Source organism: Garra rufa, chromosome 13 (assembly GCF_049309525.1).
Source record: "Garra rufa chromosome 13, GarRuf1.0, whole genome shotgun sequence".
NCBI classification, from domain to species: Eukaryota; Metazoa; Chordata; class Actinopteri; order Cypriniformes; family Cyprinidae; genus Garra; species Garra rufa.
In genome coordinates, this window is record NC_133373.1 from 1,703,790 (window position 1) to 1,724,569 (window position 20,780).

The window sequence follows — 20,780 nt, forward strand, 5'->3', positions numbered from 1 at the left end:
CTGCTTTAAATCAGTCTCCTGACTCCAGTCTTACATTAGCTCTCACTGCCAATAAACATTTGCTCTCTATTATGTTCAGTTGCTCCCAGGGATCTTGGATGTACTTTTTTTTCATGTTGGAAAAAACAATATTATTGTCTATCTGTAAAGGATTCATGACTAAAAAACAGGAATCAAGTTTCTCAACTAAACACAGACCTCATAAAGTACTTCAAAGGAGGGAAACACTTGGCACTTCAGCTGACCTTGTCTGTTGTTATTTACAATGATGCAGATGTTATTTCAATGAGTAGTTTTGAGCTGTGATTTTTATTTTTTACTGCTACGTCTAATGCTGATGTCATGCCTTTATTGTGCTGGAAACTGTGAATATGGCTGAAAATGATTGTTGCTGTATGTTTTAATGCTTCTAAAATAACCACTAAATGTTTTTGTAAATAAATGCCTAATTCCTCATCTCTGTCCTCTGGATTTTGTTCAAAAGATGCAAAAAATGGCTTTTCTTATTTAGTATATTTGTCTTGTTTTCTAGTCAATATATATATATATAAAATCTTAAATTAAGATGCGTTTATTAAATAAGCAAAATTACATAAGATTTTTAGTCTTGTTTCCAGGGGGAAAAAACTCAATTAAGTGCATTTGGCTTAAAATAAGTACAATTATCTGTCAGCGGGGTTAGTAAAATACTGTTGTTTTTAGAATATTTTACTTACCCCACTGGCAGCACTGCAAAAATACTTTTTTTTTTTTTTGTCTTGTTTCCAGCCAAAATATTTAAAAATTCTTAAATCGGGAAGGATTTTCTAGATGAGTAAAAATTATCTTGTTTTTTTTTTTTCATTTTGACTTTTTTTTTTTTTTCTGAAAGTAAGACAATTTTTACTCATCTAGAAAATTATTCTTGATTTAGGATTTTTGCAGTGAGATAATTTTACTTGTTTCCAGGGGGAAAAAACGAATTAAGTGCAATTTGCTTAAACAAGACTAAATATCTTATGTGATTTTGCTTATCTAGTAAATACATCAATTTAAGAATTTTTTAAAATTTTGATTAGAAACAAGGGAAAAATACTAAGTAAGATAAGCCATTTTTTGCAGTGGATGAGCCACTAAAAAAATGATTAATTGATAAGTACAGTAGTTGAAATCGATTCATTTTAGCTACATTTTAATAAATTTTGTTGACTAACTTTCAGCTTTTTTTTTTTTTTTTTTACTTAAATGCAGCTAAAATAAATTGATTGCAACCCCTTACCACTTAAATTCATTGAATCATTTTTGTCAGTGCTGTGAGGAATAGAAAGTAGAAAAGCACTGTAGAAAAGATCCTATAAACTGCTTGCTGGAGCTTGGAGAAGTCATTGAGGAGGACTTTTGTTCAACCCCAAGAATGTTCTTCCCTTACCAAAAAGAAGTATACTTCAAGTTTATTTTATTAAACATACTTAAGTAAAGTTCCAAGTATATTGTATTTATATAGTGTATTTTTAAATATATTTTATGGAGTAAGTATACAAATATCAGTGTACTAGAAGTATACTTTTAAGTGTACTATTTCAATACTCTTTTTAGTATATAAAAGTATACTTTAAGTATAGCAGTAGTAAACTTTGAGTGCACAACTAGTTTACATCTATGTTTTAAGTTTGTACTGCAAGTATACTAAAAATGAACTTATAGGTATACTGATATGATTAAATACATTTTATGCATTTTTGTTAAAGTATAGTCTCAGTAAAATTCTAGTTTAGTTGTTTTATACTGAAAATATACTCATAAGTTTTCTTTAGGAGAACTTTACTTGATATTTTAAGTATACTACTATGTCCCTATTTAAGTATTCATTTGTATATATTTTGTTATATGAATATCTGAACATACAAAACATCAAAAGAATATATCCTTGTAAACAAAAACATTTTATTCTAGCTTCATGCATTCTTTTTTTTATAAACACTTGAATGTTTTCATGAATAAAAAAAAACGAATAAACAACATTTTGAATAAAAAAAAAAATGCATGTTCTTCAAAATGTAGATGGAGTTGATCAACACACCAAAGCTTGACAGTCATTATTACCTCTTCACAGGTCAACATTTTATTCCTTAACGTTAAACAGTTTTCCAAATCTATGGTTTTGATGCTGTTTTATGTCTGACGATTGTGTTAGATCACATGTGGAAGCATCTGTTGTTTCAGCTTCTTCTTCGCTTGTGTTTTGTAAATTCGATACAGAAGATGTGCAATTTAAACTTTTTCTAAGTATAAGTCAAGTATACTTAAATGTCATTTTAAGTATATTTCTGAGAAGTATATAAAGCACCTTTCTGAGAAATACATAAAAAGTAGACAAAGTATAACAAGACATGTTTGAAGGATGAAGGTCCGATTTTAATAGTTACATTAGACTGTAAACATTCAGCAAGACATTTGATATGGAAAATATGTGATTTAAAAAAAACCTTAAACCTCAGACCCTTTTAAATAAATAAAAACAATGAAATACACTATAGTCTTCAGCAGTTCTGACACAGATTGCCATGCACTGACCTACAAACAGCCATTACATTAATGCAACAAGAATAATGCAGATTGTTTGTGATATTGCAAATCAGGCCAAAAACAGTTGAAGCAATGAAACATTAAAATTATGCATGATTTTGCTTATTATAAATAAAATGTGCATATTAAACATATTTGATCTAAACTTGATCATTGTTGATATATGCTGTTTGGGAGGAGGATTGGTAGAGGATTGATTTGTGCATGTCCAAACCTAACCTGTTACAGTTCCTTGCTTTGTGTCAATAATGTGAACAAATACTCTAATATTCAACTGTGAACATTTGTTTCAAAGAACATGCCGTCTTTGTTTTCTACATGATAAGAACGTGCTTGCGGCGGTGTGATTGCACAGTGGCTTGTAATGCGTGTGTGTACTGATGAAATGGTGTCTGAACGCAGTGTGGCGCAGACAGCTGTCCACCTCTCATGAACTCACACACAGCATCCAACATGGCCTTCAGCTGGGCTTTATCTGCAGAGAGAGATTTCAAACAGAAGAAACCCTTAGACTCAGAACATCAAGATGTGAAACTTTAAGCAGTTTCATCATATTCATTCAACCCTTTATGTGAATTTTAGTAGCTCTAAGTGTTGTATTGATGGTTTACCTTCTTTGTGTTTTCTTTTCCAATGTGTCAGCCAGAAGCCCTTCAGAGTCACATTGTGGAATATAAAGGATTTCTGCATAGCAGGAAATGGAATATAAAAGTTTGGGTATATGAAGTCTGTATTTATAAGGGTTTTCTTAAGGCATTATAATAAATGCATAATGCATTATAAAAAAAATGTTATAATATGTTATATCATCTCATGAATAATCATAACAACAACTATAATGCATTATAATACGTATTTAGGGTTACACAGCAAAAAAAATGCTTTTCTTACTAAGATTTTTTTGTCTTGTTTCCAGCCAAAATATCTAAAGATTCTTAAATCAAGAAGGATTTTCTAGACGAGTAAAAATTAATGTCTTATTTTCAGAAAAAACAAGTCAAAATTAAGTTAAACAAGCACAATAATCTGCCAATGGGGTAAGAAAAATAATATTGTTTTCTGTTTGAAATAAGATTTTTTTTCTTACCCCATTGGCAGATTATTTTGCTTGTTCTAAGAAAAAAAATCACTTAATTTTGGCTTGTTTTTTCTGAAAACAAGAAAATAATTTTTACTCGTCTAGAAAATCCTTCTTGATTTAAGAATTTGTAGATATTTTGGCTGGAAAGGAGACAAAAAAATCTAAGTAAGATGCAGTGTATAACTTTTAAGAGCATGATTATTTTATAACACACAATGAACACCATATGAGATCTACTTTTCTGTATCATATTACATTTATTTTTTACATTTTATTACATTTTATTTTGATGGTCCCCTTAGTCTATTGACTATAAGCAACTTTGCAACTACATATTAACTAACACTCCTTAGAGTATTAGTAGACTTAAGGTTAGGCTAAGTAGAAGGTTCATGTACTCACAAAGTTACTTATAATCAGTTTGTCTTTTGGGGAACCATCAAAATACAGTCTTAGCATATATATAATTATTTCTAGCTGACATGCAGTTGCAGAGCTACTTATCAACAGCTGTCTAAAGGGTACCATCAAAATAATCAAATTGATATTACAATACAAAAATAGTTTAAAGCAAATGTATATCATATTACACAGTCATCTGTTCGATACCAGATTTTATGGCAGTTTGAGAAAAAAATATTATCATTATTATTACTTATGTCTGCTTTAAGTAAAGTATCAAGTAAAATGGCAAGATATGAGACTTATAATACATTAAAACTATAAGAAGTATAATGCATTATAACTTAAGTGGATGCAACGTGTTTATTGTGTTATAAATCATCATACTCTTAAAAGCTATAACCACAAAAAAATATATGAATCATTATAACATATTATAAGGTTTTTATAATGCATTATGCATTCATTACAATGCCTTAAGAATACCCTTATAAAATATTATATATATGGGCTTCATAGAAAGTGTTACCAAAGTTTGTTTCATAAGTCGATTACACAGAAAATAAAATACTGCACTTGAAGATCATAAACTCACAGCAGGGATCTGGAGGGGTCTTTTGGCCATCCCTCCGTATGTGACCATTGTGCCTCCATAACTGAAAAAAACAAGAGGACTTTTGTCAACACCCTCTCGTTAATCACAATCATCTTCTTAGAAACTACTGGAAAACAATAAGCATAACACTTACTCGAGATTAGACAACACAAGTCCTCCGCTCAAGCCTCCAACACAGTTCAAGCCCAGCTTAGGTTTGGGAACTTCCTAAGAAAAATGTCTGTGTTTAAGCAATTCTGTAGAAATCACTTCATCAAGTTGCAAAAGAGCAGAATCCCTCACCTCAAAGACCTGATGAAGCCCTGTTGACATCACTTCCTCTTCTGTCAGCACATAATCGGCTCCCATTGACCGAAGCTCATCGATCAGCTCAGCACAGTTTGGTCTGAGTTCAAGAAACAGTTTGACAAATCCATTATATGGGGCTTTAGACCACATGGGATTATTACAAAGTACTTCTTCTTCTGGAACGGATTCATTGCCTGTTGCTTCTGCTCTAAAGGTCTTCTGTACCTGTCTCTGATGATGTTAATGGTTTTCAGGCCTAGCGCTGAAGCAATTTGAATCACAGCCTGTCCCACAGCACTGTTAGAGGCGTTCTGAATCACTGTACAACCTACAGACACACAGACCATAACAAACCTCTGATAGCCATGGGTTTTAGTAAAATAGAGTAAAATAGGTTTCATACCAGGGGTGAGTGTTTGAAAGTCGTGCAGCATTCTGTACGCAGTGCAGGGGTTTACGAAGATTGTGGCGGCACCCAAAACAGAGATGTCTTTGGGAACAGAGATGAGCTCATCTTCTTCACACACAGCGCCTGTCCTCCATGTACCTGATTCACACACAAATGCACAGTCACTAAAAAGAAATACACAGTTCTAGATGCCATAGCGGATTGGTTTTAGTTGCATAAGCAGCCAGTGAGCATTTTAGAAACCCTCCACCTTCCCCAGTTCCACCTGTATACATCTGCTGCGGGGTATTTCATATTTAGTGGGGGTAATTTCTTGTATGTAATACTGAATGTGCAGCAGCAGCATTTCTTACATGCTCACTCTTTTTGGACCCATTACCACCTTGTAAAATGGCTCAATTTAGCAGTTGGTTAAAAGCACAATATGTAAGATTTTTTTGATTAAAATATCTAAATACCACTAGAACAGTGCTGTATATTTTGCTGACTTGTGTAATTAAATGATCCCAAATGTTTCAAAGAACATTTAAATCCAGAGAAATACGCAATTTCTGTGGAACGGAGCATCATACATCCTTGTTTTCCCGGTTTTATTTTGTGGAAAGCATGAAAACCCCAAAGACACTGCAAAAAAAAAATTCTTATTAAAATTTTTGTCTTGTTTCCAGCCAAAATATCTAAAAGTTTTAAAATCAAGAAGGATTTTCTAGATGAGTAAAAATTATTGTCTTGTTTGAAAAAAAAATTAAGTGCGTTTTTGCTTGAATCAAGCTAAAAAAATCTGCCAATGGGGTAAGAAAAATAATCTTGTTTTCTGTTTGAAATTAGATTTTTTGCTTACCACATTGGCAGATTATTTTGCTTGTTCTAAGCAAAAACTCACTTAATTTTGACTTGTTTTTTTCTGAAAACAAGAAAATAATTTTTAATTGTCTAGCAAATCCTTCTTTATTTAAGAATTTGTAGATATTTTGGCTGGAAACAAGACAAAAGAAATCTATGTAAGAAAAGCAGTTTTTGCAGTGCAGGTGAAGAACACAGAGAGTAGCATTGTATTGTTAATGTATCTAGTATAAAACAGTGCTGTTTCACCTCACATACGCAGGACCAGAAGACGTAGAAGCAGTCAACTGTGGAATAATAAAAGCTCTGCTGCTTTTGAGCCATGTATCGTGCTTTATTAGCAATCGCTCCAGCGTCCTTGTTTTACTTCCACGACTTTCAACCCCACCCTGCTTCATACTACAATGACCTTAATAAGTCTTTAATACATTAGTTCATCAATTGACATGATTTCTGTTGATTTCATGATGTTTGTTTTGAATATGCGCCCTCTAGCTGTGAAAACATACATATTGTGTCTTTAACATGCTGTCAATTGCAAGTGCTGTATTTTTGTGGACGATCCCTCCAGTTCAGAATATTGGATCAGATCTATTGTCCATTTACAAGGCCACACTAAGGAAAAATAGATGCAGGTTCCCTGGCTTGTATAGCTCATAAGGTCAGCAATGCCCACTTCACGAGAGGCATGGCTTCTTCCTGAGCATGGTCAAATGGTGTATCCTTTTAGGACGTATGCCTGGCTGATTCCTACCAAATACTCTAGCTTCCCATGTGCTTTCTGTGCAAAAGAGCTAAGTCTGTGCTTGCACTGGCCATTGCAAAGTCATCTTCCCAACCCCTGTTGTGAAGTACTTGTGCAGCCTTTCTCCCCAGTTGACACCACAGAATACTACCATATTATACCATTTCTGTTTTGTTATATGAAGAGCTCAGTTGAAAAAGCCTCTAAGTACGTCTGACCTTTTTCTTTATACTAAGCATTTCTTTCTGTCTACTTGTATAGGTTTCTATGTAAGTACTGGTACTTCTGAATGGGTTGAGGCTGGGATTTAGCGTTTTTAATGTGAAAGTACTTGTATTTGTGGCAAGCATTCACTCTGTGTGTTGATCACATTTTTGACCAAGATGGGTTTTAGAGGCTTTTGCATTGGGACTCTTCATATGTTGGTATTGCCGTTGCGAACATCCCGCTGCTTGGTGTTATTTTCTACACCTCGGGTTCAAGTTCAATAACTTGAGTTTCCCACAACATCAGCTACCTACGCAATGCTGAGAAACCACAACTGAAAGTGAGTGTCTCTGGTAACATATGTAACCTCATTTCCCTGAGAAACTGGGAATGAGACATTGTGTAGCATGTCACATGACTGTGCTTGAATTTCAGAATGAGGACATTGCTCTGAATCATACATAAAGGCTTGGAGGTAATGGCATTCAGCGACTGCTTATATTTATGTCTAATTCCCTATATCTTAGGGAACCGAGGATACATTTATAACCAGAGACATTTTTATTTACGTTTCTATGCTATTGCACTGTATAGAATTTCCAAAACACAAGTGAAGAAGAAACTGAAACAACAGATGCTTTCACATGTAATCTTTCACAATCGTCAGTCATAAAACAGCATCAAAACCATAGATATGGAAAGCCGTGTAACGCTATGAAATAAACGTCGATCCATGAAGAGGTAATAATGATGGTCAAGCTTTGGGGTGTTAATCAACTCAATCTATGTTTTAATTTTCATCAATAGTTTTTTGTTCAAAATGTTATTTATTTTTGATTTATGAAACTTACCCACATTCAAGTGTTTATAAAAAACAATGCATGAAGCTAGAATAAAATGTTTTTGTTTACAAGGATATACCCTGTTCTTTCTTTTCATGTTTTGTATGTTCAGATATCCATATAACAAAATATATACAAATTAATACCTAAATAGGGACATAGTAGAATACTTAAAGTAGGATGTAAAGTTCACTTTTCAGCTAAACTAGACTGAGACTACACTTCAAAGTGTACTAAAAATGCATAAAAAAGTTTTTAATAGTAAACTACATCTATAAGCTTAGCATACTCGCAGTATAAACCGAAAACATAGATGTAAACTAGGTGTGTACTCAAAGTTTACTGCTGTTATACTTAAAGTATACTTTTATATTTGAGTCCCAAGGAGTATTAAAATAGTATGCTTAATAGTATACTACTAGTACACTAGTATACACAAAGTACTGTATACTTAAAATATACTTGAACTTAGTTAAGTATACTTAATAAACTTGAAGTATACTTCCTTACAATCAAGGATTTCATTGCAATGCACTAGGAAATACACACATTTTGCAAATGTTGCCTTCAAGGTTTTGATGTATTTTTTAATCCATAAACAGTAACACTAAATATCTCCTTACCAAAGCCAGCAAATATAGGCAGGACCCAATCACCAGGTCTGAGAGATGTGACATCTCTGCCCACCTCTATCACTTCACCCACCCCTTCATTTCCTCCCACCGCTGGGAGAGGACACAAGATCGGGTACGAACCTATGGAGACAAGACCAATGGTTTGCTACAGTCAGTTCACCATGTTCAGCTTCCATCACTTCAAAGACTAGAATAGGTTTAACCATCACTTGACTGAAAGGATGCAAACAGACATGAAATTATACAAGTGGTGACTTTACCCTGGATCATGTTCATGTCTGCAGGATTGACGGGTGCCGCGAGCATCTGGACCCTCACAGAACGATCACCCACTGGTGGCAACAGCAGCTGCTCCGTCCTGAAGACAAATGATGAGTCAATGAGTGTTATTCAGAAGTGTCCTGCAGTTAATCCTGTGTTTGGCAAAGAGCATAACAAGGAGTCAGTGTGAAGATACAATAAAAACCTTAACAACAAGAGGATGATTCAGATTGTTGGATCATGGTGTAAAAAACATCATTTCCAAATGTCATAATCTCAGATGAAATGACTTTGGCATAATCCCAAATAAATTTAGCAGTCACCAGTGTTGGGGGTAACGCAAGTTACGTAATAATATTACTTTTTCCAAGTGACTAGTAAAGTAACGCATTACTTTTTAATTGATAAGAGTTACTTTTTTCCCCATTTATTGATTAAAAGCTCTCCCATGTTGAGAGAAATTGTAAGATGTTACTTTAGTTCTAGAATAAATGTGAACATGCATTAATTCATCTCACTCACTAAAAAACAGACACAGTATTCTTCAAAATGAAGAAAATCAGTAAAATTCAATGCAAACCTGCAATAATCAAATATGTTAAATAATACAAATATCGTTCTTCGCTGCCGACCTTCCATGATCCAATTCATCCATACTAATAAGCAAAACTTATTTAAGATAATCTAACATTTGTTTTCCTTTTTTTTTATTGCTGAAGAGTTGACATATTTCTTCTGTGGTCTACGGTACAGACGTCAATTTACTTTTCTCTAAGCCTGAGGCTTTTGCTGTGAAAGGCTTTTACATTTGACAAAAATAGAACTTTTTATATTAAAAACAAACAAGCAAGCCCTGGCCAGATTTCAAAAGTAACACAAAAGTAATGTAACACCTTACTTTTCATACAAAGCAACATAAAAAGCAACGTAATTAGTTACTTTTTAGGGAGTAACTCAATATTGTAATGTGTTTCATTTAAAAGTAACTTTCTCAACACTGGCAATAAACTATTATTTTTATTTCTCAGATCACAAATTCGTCATTATAATTCAGACCACTGATCATTGCAGTACAACCACTGTTATGAACTTACATACGCATATAAACAGTCTGATATGTTCATACCTCACAGTATCGATGTTATGTGAGTGTTCTCTGTAAACTAAAGCTGAGCAGTGGTGAGTGGCTCTCCGCGCTGTAGAGCATCTCTGTCGGTTTCTCAGGAGGATTGTCCCATCATGGAGGGCTCTGTGAAGCAGACTTCTGATGAGCATGACTCGTTCTCTTCTGCTGTCCTCTGCTTTGAGTTAAAAGGTTGTCAGGGATCTGTCATTGTTGAAAAAAAGTGTACTTCCTTATTTATTTTTTTTCACTGTTGTAATCCCAGACTCTGAGCGGTAAGGAAACAAACCACAGTGCACTCATAGTTTTATAGTTCTGCTTTCAGTTTTTTTTGACAGGAAACCACACCAATTTAACAGATTTTTATGAACACAATTTTTTTTTGTGTCATTCGTGTAATGCATGAGTGACATAATACAGTATGTAAACATCGCTAAATTCTCTGTAAATGTAAAGTAAGAAGAGTTATAGTGAAACAAAAAAATTATATTCCTCTTCAGATCAGACTGTGATGTCTATAAAAATAATTCATTTCATGATGCATTAAAATAAAAGCGGTCTGAGAACTGATCCTTGTGGCACACCATGTCACACACTGCAAAAAATGCTTTTCTTACTTTGATTTTTTGTCTCGTTTTCAGCCCAAATATCTAAATATTCTTAAATCAATAAAAAAATTCTGGACAAGAAAAAATGTTCTTGTTGTTAGAGAAAATGAGTCAAAATTAAATGAGTTTTTGCTTAGAAATCTTATTTCATGCAGAAAACATTATTTTGCTTGTTTCAGGCAAAAACACTTCATTTCTTGATTGTAAGAATTTTTAGATACTTTGGTTGGAAACAAGACAAAGAAAAGTAAGAAAAGCATTTTTTGCAATGTATATCATATTTCCCAAAGTGACTTGAGAAACAGCCTGAAACTAAACTTTATCCTGACCTGTCCTACGTACCAGCAATTTTTTTTCATGAATATTCTCATCTAATAGTGCATTTAACTTGTCCTCAACTTCTAAACTTTTAAAAGTATAAATATTAATGACCCTCTGGAAGATGAACTAATTCATGAACTTTAATGGTTATTTCGACACAGTGTAAGGAAACACAGAAAACCAGTGCCATCAGAGGGGATATTTCTTTATTTTGAAATACTGGACATTACACAGTAGATGTAATCACTCCATGCAAAAACACACACACCGAGACCTCAGAGAAAAAAAAATGTGTCTCAGGTCTGGACAAAAGGCCTCTTTCCATGAATGTGTAGTTCATGTCTGTCATATGATTTCTTTGGCTCTCAGATAAAGTATGTTGCTCCTCATACATAGAGCTGACCTAATTTTTCAAATGTGATCATTTAGATCTGTTTGAACTTTCCTACATCTGACTTTTCATTTTCAAAAAGCATGTCTGTGTTATTTTTGGGCAAGTCAATTCATTGTGAACAGGTTGCAATTCCTTAATTTATATAAATTTTTATATAAGTGCAACCTTTCTGATTACAGTTATGAATTATTAGAGCAAGGCACAAACATGTCTTGTATTTGTTTCATTATCAATATAATGTTCTGTATCAGGTGTCAATGTAGTCCCACTTTAAAAATCAGCAGACAATGCTCTCCATGTAATGAAGTATGATATTGTGTTAACTGATTATAAAGCTTGTTGATGATGTTATGATGAATATATGAGGGTGTTGTTTGTTTAGACCTGTTTGATATGGGTGACATTTGAAAGGTCTCAGCAGAAATGAAAGTCTTAGCCTTACAGTTCTATAGTTTGAGTTGCTGAACTATCAATGTGTGTCTTTCTAAACAATACAATCCTGATTTTTTCTGATCCTTTTAGCTGTGTAAGACAAAGTTGTGCTTTTTACCACAGTTTCTTCAGATCAGAGTTTTGGTTTTAGGTCCTTTAACACAAAAATGCACAGATACACTGCAAAAAATGCTTTTCTTACTTAGATTTTTTTGTCTTGTTTCCAGGAAAAATATCTAAAGAAATCTTGAATCAGGAGGATTTTTTAGACAAGTAAAAATTATCATCTCATTTTTAGTAAAAACAAGTCATATACTCGTCTAGAAAATCCTTCCTGTTTTAAGAATTTTTAGACATTTTGGCTGGAAACAAGACAAAAAAAAATCTAAATAAGAAAAGCATTTTTTGCAGTGTAGTCTGAAAACTAACTACAGCATAAAAAATTGGTAACACCTGACACTGCAAAAATGCTTTTCTATCTTAGAATTTTTTTTTTGTCTTGTTTCCAGCCAAAATATCTAAAAATTCTTAAATCATAAAGAATTTTCTAGACAAGTAAAAATGATTTTCTTGTTTTAAGAAAAAAAAAAAAAAAAAAATCAAAATTAAGTGTGTTTTTGCATAGAACAAGCAAAAGAATCTGCCAATGGAGTAAGCAAAAAAATCTTATTTCAAACAGAAAACAAGATTACTTTTCTGACCCCATTGGCAGATTATTTTGCTTGTTTGAAGCAAAAACACTCTTCATTTTGACTTGTTTTTTTCTTAAAACAAGAAAATCATTTTACTTGTCTAGAAAATCCTTCATGATTTAAGAATTTTTAGATATTTTGGCTGGAAACAAGACAAAAAAAATAAATCAAAGCCAGAAAAGCATTTTTTTGCAGTGTACAATAAGGTTTCTTCTGTTTATATTGGTTAACTCCATTAGTTAACATGATCTACCAGAGCAAACATGAACTAACACAGAACAGTTGTATTTTTATTGACTAACAACACAGATCATTTCATATTGTAATGCATTTCTCATTGTTAGTTCATGTTAGTGCCTAAACTAATGGTTCCTTATTGCGAAGTGTTACCGAAAGTTTTATTTTATTTTAACCCATTTGACTGGGTTTGTCTTTAATCTTTGGTTTTTCCAGCTGTTTGTTTTTTTAATATTGCTTGTGTTATTTGGTCATAAGCAGGACAGCCAGCACTTTAGTTTAGCTCTGAATATTTTTGATTTTCATTCAAGAACTGATTGACTCTGATTGAAGGTGAGAGTGTGTGTGTTTAACTAGCGGGGCAGGTGAGCGGTTGAACTCCTTTGAGCTCCTGGACTTTGTTCATCTGGACCTCCAGAGTCTTCCCAGCTTTAGTGATCTTCACATTTCTCATGCAGCCTTTAAACGGTGTGTTTATAGTGAGTCCAAACTGCTTCAGACCCTCTGCAACAAACACACACAGACAAGATCTCAGTCATTCAGCTTTCAGAAAACATTCAAACTAATCCAGTTAAGTGAATGCATCTGTCTGCTAAGATGAAAGAAAAAATAAAAGCTTTAAAAACATTCATCTACATTTTAATGAAAACTGAAACTTTTAAGTGTCACTGAAAATTTCAAGTGTTGAATTTTCCAGAACTTTATTGTCCTAGGCTTCTAACTTCTCCTCTACATTACAAAGACTTCAAATCAATATAAATCCACTTAGAGCTAAATAAATGAACAAAAACAAAACACATTTAAAAAAATCATTTTCAATGCATTTGGTATTTGTAAACGCTGTTTTATTAACAAATTCTACTCCCAGTATAGCTGTCATTACTTTAAAAGAGTAGTTCAGTTCCAGAACAAAAATTTAAAGATAATGTGCTCCCTTGTCATCCAAGATGTTCATGTCTTTCTTTCTTCAGTCATAAGAAATTATGTTTTTTGAGGAAAACATTTTAGGATTTTTCTCCATATAGTGGACTTCTATGGTGCCCAGAGTTTGAACTTCCAAAATGCAGTTAAAATGCAGCTTCAAAGGACTCTAGATGATCCCAGCCGAGGAAAGAGGGTCTTATCTAGTGAAACGATTGTTTGTTTTTTTAAATTACAGTTTATATACTTTTTAACTTCAAATGCTCGTTTTGTCTAGCTCTGCCTGAACTCTGTGTATTACTGTTCAAGTCAGTTAGGGTATGTCGAAAACTCCCGTCTCATTCTCTCCCTCAACTTCAAAATCGTCCTAAATTACTGTTCTACCTTTTTTTGTTAAGGGTGTTTGATCTTTGCATGTTCACTTTGCAAACACTGGGTCGGTACTTCTGCAGCGATGTAGGTTTTGAAATGATTTTTAAGTCCAGAAAAAATAAGATGGGAGTTTTTCCACATACCCTAACTGTCTTGAACTGGAAAAGACAAGAAGAGCGTTTGAGGTTAAGAAGTATATAAATTGTAATAAAAACAAAACAAAAAAAACATTGTTGCTAGATAAGACCCTTCTTCCTCAGCTGGGATCATTTAGAGTCCTTTGAAGCTGCTTTTAAACTGCTTTTCAAACTCGGGGCACCATAGAAGTCCACTATATGGAGAGAAATCCTGAATTTAAAAAACATAATATCTTTATGACTGAAGAAAGAAAGACATGACCGTCTTGGGTGACAAGGGGGTGAGTACGTTATCTGTAAAAAAAAAATTCTGGAAGTGAACTTCTACTTTAAGCTTTTTAAGATATTTTTTGTTGTTTACAATATAAATTAGGAATATTACGATTTGTCAGAAGCTTTATTAAGTGTCATCATCATCTCTATGTGTTGATATTTAAAAAAAATAAATTCTATCTTTAATAAAATAATTTTTATTTCTTTCTATTTTTCAGTTACTTTTGCCTGTTAACTTGTTGATAACTCCACGGCTTATTTTTATTTCCAAATCACGAATGAATGATTCTTAACTATGACACCATGATAACACACTGCAAAAAATGCTTTTCTTCCTTAGACTTTTTTTAGTCTTGTTTCCAGCCAAAATATCTAAAAATTCTTAAATCAAGAAGGATTTCCTAGACAAGTAAAAGTTTATTTTCAGAAATTTTCAGAAGAAACAAGTCAAAATTAAAGCTGCAAGCAGCGATGAACGGGCCCTCGCACATGGGCTCACCGCCGACCGGTGGCTTTTTGAACACAGCTAATGGTGGGCAGTATGCTTTTAATACAGTAAAAATACGAAAAATATGTCAAAGTCACTTAAATGTGCCAAATTTCCTGCTGCCAGCTGGTGGCGCTATGCCTATAACTGATTATTGGCATGTAGATGTGTTCAGGCTGGCACTTCCATCAAACATATGAAGTTTGGTGCAGATTGACCTTGGTATGTTTGAGTTAGTGAAATATATGATATATCCTGCTGCCAACAGGTGGCGCTATGATAATATCTGAATATTGGCCTTTAGGTGTCTTCAGGCCAGGACTCTTACAAAACCTGTGAAGTTTGAGGCAGATCAGACATTTTATGGCTGAGTTATAACAACTTCTATGTCCATGGCGAAACATCAAACTTTGTGACGCCGCCACGGACACGCCCTTTAACGAAAACTCAAGATCTTCACAATTTAACATCTCTAAGGCCTCTAGATCAGACTGAGCAAATATAAAGTTGATATCATTAAATCTCTAGGAGGAGTTTGCTACAAGTCATTTCCTGTTGCCAACAGGTGGCGCTGTGATTATAATAGAATATTGGCCTTCAGATTTGTTCAGGCCAGGACTATTATCGAATATGTGAAGTTTGAGGCAAATCGGACATTTTATGGCTGAGTTATAACAAGTTTTATATCCATGGCGAGACCTAGAAATTTGTCAGGCCGCCACGGACACGCCCTTCAACGAAAACTCAAGATCTTCGCAATTAAACATCACTAAAGCCTTTATATTAGACTGACCGATTTTGGTGTTGATATGTATAAATCTCTAGGAGGAGTTTGTTGCAGAGTACAGCATGACACTTCCTGTTGCCAGCAGGTGGCGCTATCACTATTACTGAATATGGACATATAGATGTTATCAGGTCAGGAGTGTTATCACACATGTGAAGTTTGGGGCAGATCGGACATTTTGTGCCTGAGTTATAACAACTTCCTTTTTCATGGCGAAGCATCGAAATTTGCCAGGCCGCCACGGACACGCCCTCCGATGAAAACTCTAGATCTTCGCAATTTAACGTCACAAAGGGCTTTAGATTAGACTCAGCAAATTTGGCGTTGATCCGAATAAATCTCTAGGAGGAGTTCGTTCAAGTATGACGCCTGAAAATGGCAAAAATGACACAAAATTTGCTGAGAAAATTAAAAATAACCGACTTCCTGTTGGGTGTCAAATTTTGCTCCAAGAGGCTTTTTTGTAGGTATTGGTGAGTTACATGTGTGTACCGATTTTCGTGCATGTACGTTAATCACAACTGAAAGCGCACACCGCGGAACGTGTAAAGGTGGCGCTATCGAGCCATTTTGCCACACCCATCTCTGAACCCCATATCAGACGTACATTTTCGCCAGGTTTGATGTGTGTGCAAAGTTTCATGAGTTTTCGGGTATGTTTAGGCCCTCAAAAATGCGATTCATTCCGGAGAAGAAGAATAATAATAATTAAAGCTGCAAGCAGCGATGAACGGGCCCTCGCACCCGGGCTCACCGCCGACCAGTGGCTTTAGGAAAACAGCAAATGGTGGGTAGTATGCTTTTAATACAGTAAAAATAGGAGAAATATGTCAAAGTCACTTAAATGTGCCAAATTTCCTGCTGCCAGCTGGTGGCGCTATGCCTATAACTGATTATTGGCATGTAGATGTGTTCAGGTTGGCACTTTCATCAAACATATGAAGTTTGGTGCAGATTGACCTTGGTATGTTTGAGTTAGTGAAAGATATGATATATCCTGCTGCCAACAGGTGGCACTATGATAATATCTGAATATTGGCATTTAGGTGTCTTCAGGCCAGGACTCTTACAAAACCTGTGAAGTTTGAGGCAGATCGGACATTTTATGGCTGAGTTATAACAACTTCTATGTCCATGGCGAAACATCAAATTTTGTGACGCCGCCACGGACACGCCCTTTAACGAAAACTCAAGATCTTCACAATTTAACATCTCTAAGGCCTCTAGATCAGACTGAGCAAATATAAAGTTGATATCATTAAATCTCTAGGAGGAGTTTGCTACAAGTCATTTCCTGTTGCCAACAGGTGGCGCTGTGATTATAATAGAATATTTGCCTTCAGATTGGTTCAGGCCAGGACTCTTATCGAATATGTGAAGTTTGAGGCAAATCAGACATTTTATGGCTGAGTTATAACAAGTTTTATATCCATAGCGAGACCTCGAAATTTGTCAGGCCGCCACGGACACGCCCTTCAACGAAAACTCAAGATCTTCGCAATTAAACATCACTAAAGCCTTTATATTAGACTGACCGATTTTGGTGTTGATCTGTATAAATCTCTAGGAGGAGTTTGTTGCAGAGTACAGCATGACACTTCCTGTTGCCAGCAGGTGGCGCTATGACTATAACTGAATATGGGCATGTAGATGTCATCAGGTCAGGAGTGTTATCACACATGTAAACTTTGAGGCAGATCGGACATTTTATGCCTGAGTTATAGCAACTTCCTTTTTCATGGCGAAGCATCGAAATTTGCCAGGCCGCCACGGACACGCCCTCCGATGAAAACTGTAGATCTTCGCAATTTAACGTCACAAAGGGCTTTAGATTAGACTCAGCAAATTTGGCGTTGATCCGAATAAATCTCTAGGAGGAGTTCGTTCAAGTATGACGCCTGAAAATGGCAAAAATGACACAAAATTTGCTTAGAAAATTAAAAATAACCGACTTCCTGTTGGGTGTCAAATTTTGCTCCAAGAGGCTTTTTTGTAGGTATTGGTGAGTTACATGTGTGTACCGATTTTCGTGCATGTACGTGAATCACAACTGAAAGCGCACACCGCGGAACGTGTAAAGGTGGCGCTATCGAGCCATTTTGCCACACCCATCTCTGAACCCCATATCAGACGTACATTTTCGCCAGGTTTGATGTGTGTGCAAAGTTACATGAGTTTTCGGGTGTGTTTAGGCCCTCAAAAATGCGATTCATTCCGGAGAAGAAGAATAATAATAAGAAACGGAGCAGATCCAATAGGGTCCTCACACCATCGGTGCTCGGGCCCTAATAAGAAACGGAGCAGATCCAATAGGGTCCTCACACCATCGGTGCTCGGGCCCTAATTAAGTGCGTTTTTGCTTGAAACAAGCAAAATAATCTGCCCACAGGGTAAAAAAAAAAAATCTTGTTTTCTGTTTGAAATTAATTTTTTTTGCTTACCCCATTGGCAGATTATTTAGCTTGTTCTAAGCAAAAACTCACTTAATTTTGAATAGTTTTTTTTTTCTGAAAACAAGACAATAATTTTTACTTGTCTAGAAAATCCTTCTTGATTTAAGAATTTTTGGATATTTTGGCTGGAAACAAGACAAAAATCTAAGTAAGAAAAGCATTTTTTGCAGTGCAGAGTTTGATTGACGTACCGGGGTATCCGCCCACATACACAGGGTCATTGGTATCGGCGGAGGCAGAGCGGACATCTGGACTTGCTGCCTCTGACTTCTTGCCATCCACGATGAGCTCCAGGCGGTGCTTCAGCTTGTGGGCGGAGACAGTGTGCCACTGTCCATCACAAAGCCCCGCCTCCGGATCCGGCTCATATACGGCTGTGAAGCGTCCCACTCCATTATCGGCATGGAATAAAAGCTACACCAACACACAAAAACACATTCAGAAATAAAGACCTTACCTTAACCTAACCTTACTTTAGCTCTTCAAAGGACCTGAGAATGATCAAATTTAGTCCGCTGTTTCGTACCTTTCCGTTGACAAGTTCAATACCCAGTCCGTCCATCTTCTGGCTACTGACGCCTAACAGAACGCCGCTGCTCTGGGACGTCCTGAACTCCAGATCCATAGACACGTCGTTACCCACTCGATATGTGTCCACTGTACACACACACACACACACACACACACACACACACACACACACACACACACACACACACACACACACACACACACACACACACACACACACACATTTCTATGTTTAAATCAGGGTTTCTGCAGATTTTAAGAATTTAAGACCTTTTATGAAATTTAAGACCTAAACCTGTAATGTAAATACACATTATATTACATAAATATCTATAATATTCAATGTCTTTAATGTAAAAAGAAAACTACATTTCATCGCTGTCATGAACGATATTTATTACTACAATATGCAGTGAACTTTTCACATCCGGAGACAATATTCTACACAAAATATCCTCACAAAGTGGTGTAAACAATTTATTCTGAAGCAATCTTTTCATCAGTGCTCTATCAGCTTTTACATAAATAAATCAGATTTATTTCCTTTATAAAGACCTATTTTTAACTTTTTAAATGTATGCTTCACTTTTCATGTCAAATTTTTTGAATTTGTTAATAAATTCTATAGATCAGTTACTAGTCAGATTAAATAATTTACACTGCAAAATTACAACTGCAATAAATAATGTTTTGAGATTAATGTTTTAAATACATTTATGAATGTACAAATAAGAAAAGCATACTTAAAAAAACTAAAATACCTTACCTCACTTAACGAATGAGCATTAAGTGTTTCATAAAACTGATTCCTTCAAAAAACACTGAATCATTCAGTAAAATCATTCAGTGTTGCTCGGAGAATGTGATATACTTCTAGTCAAGAGTAGATTAGATTATTTATTCCACTGTGATCCTTGTTTGGAACTATTTTCGTTGGTGAAACTAACAGATAAAACAGTAAATATTGTGTCTAAAATGTAAGTAACTTAACTATTTGACTAACTACATGTTTATTGAATTAAAATCAATGTAACTTTTGCAATCATGACAATTCATTTAAAGTCTCTCACAAAGAGACAGACAGCAAGACCTTGATACTTCAGTCTGTCCAATTATTGTAAACAGTCATTAGGTCCGTCAGACTTAGGTCATTAGATCGTCTGTCAGAAGATACTTTAGCGATAATGTGACCAAAAATATTTAAGACCCGTCGAATTTGAATTTAAGACATTTTAAGACTTTTTAAGGACTCACTGAGAAATGTTCCTGTTGAACAACTAGTTGTAAATGACTGAGATGGATTCTCACCAGCTTTAGCATAGCCTGTGCCTTCAAAATAAGTTCCTTTTTCTGGGTTGGCGAAACAGGAGCCCACACGGTAGCTGGATGTGGGATTGTCCATGTCTAATGGAAGATTCATCATCTTGAAGTTTCTTATGCAGGCGTTGATACTGTACAGCACCTACAGAAGCACAGGCAACGTCAGATGGTGCCAACTTTGTGTTGAGTAAAGAGTTTTGTATTTGTGTGGCTTTCTCTCACCGGTCCGATGCGTTTGGTGGTGTAGTTGAGCGGTAAACCTCCCACATACAACATTCCCACCACATCCAGAATATCAGCTTTCTTTGGGCTGGTGGTGTGTTTGGAGTAACGGCTGTCGATCACGAGAAATCCTCTCTGTTTCTCTCTCGTCACACGGATCTACACACAGAAAGAGAAGAAATCAGCAAGAAATGCTTGCTTTTAAAAATTCAACCTGCATACACACCAATATCAAACATTTGAGCACTGCAAAAATATTTAAAAAAAATTTAAATGAAGAAGGATTTTCTGGATGAGTCTAGTTTTCAGAAAAAAAAAAACCTAGTCAAAAATAAGTGGATTTTTACAAGCAAAATAATCTTGTTTTCTGTTTTAAATCATTTTTTTTCTTACCCATTGGCAGAATATTTAGCTTGTTCTAAGCAAAAACTCACTTAATTTTGACTTGTTTTTTCTGAAAACAAGAAAGCTATTTTTACTTATCTAGAAAATCCTTCTTGACTTAAGAATTTGTAGATATTTTGGCTGGAAACAAGAGAGAAAATCTAAGTAAGAAAAGCATTTTTTTTTTTTTTT

General features: G+C 34.9%; 2 protein-coding genes across 2 annotated transcripts in view; both read right to left on the reverse strand.

The window, feature by feature from the left end:
• Positions 1–2,739: 2,739 nt before the first annotated feature.
• On the reverse strand, positions 2,740–8,954 carry LOC141283752 (enoyl-[acyl-carrier-protein] reductase, mitochondrial-like). Its single transcript, XM_073817067.1, has 9 exons — positions 8,894–8,954; positions 8,622–8,753; positions 5,356–5,499; positions 5,178–5,280; positions 4,947–5,049; positions 4,798–4,871; positions 4,644–4,704; positions 3,177–3,249; positions 2,740–3,040 (listed from the first exon to the last, which is right to left on the reverse strand). Exons 1-9 carry the CDS (start codon positions 8,937–8,939, stop codon positions 2,880–2,882), a joined length of 897 nt encoding a protein of 298 aa, XP_073673168.1. The 5' UTR covers positions 8,940–8,954; the 3' UTR covers positions 2,740–2,879.
• A 2,181-nt stretch (positions 8,955–11,135) lies between these two features.
• The window catches only part of LOC141283312 (laminin subunit alpha-2-like), a 194,633-nt gene continuing 184,988 nt past the window's right edge, over positions 11,136–20,780 (reverse strand). The window contains exons 60-64 of the mRNA XM_073816596.1: positions 20,205–20,363; positions 19,971–20,124; positions 18,658–18,788; positions 18,323–18,545; positions 11,136–13,205 (exon numbers count right to left, since the gene is read on the reverse strand). Of these exons, the coding sequence (XP_073672697.1) occupies positions 13,051–13,205; positions 18,323–18,545; positions 18,658–18,788; positions 19,971–20,124; positions 20,205–20,363 (822 nt within the window). The 3' untranslated portion in view covers positions 11,136–13,050. The remainder of the gene's footprint in view (positions 13,206–18,322; positions 18,546–18,657; positions 18,789–19,970; positions 20,125–20,204; positions 20,364–20,780) is intronic.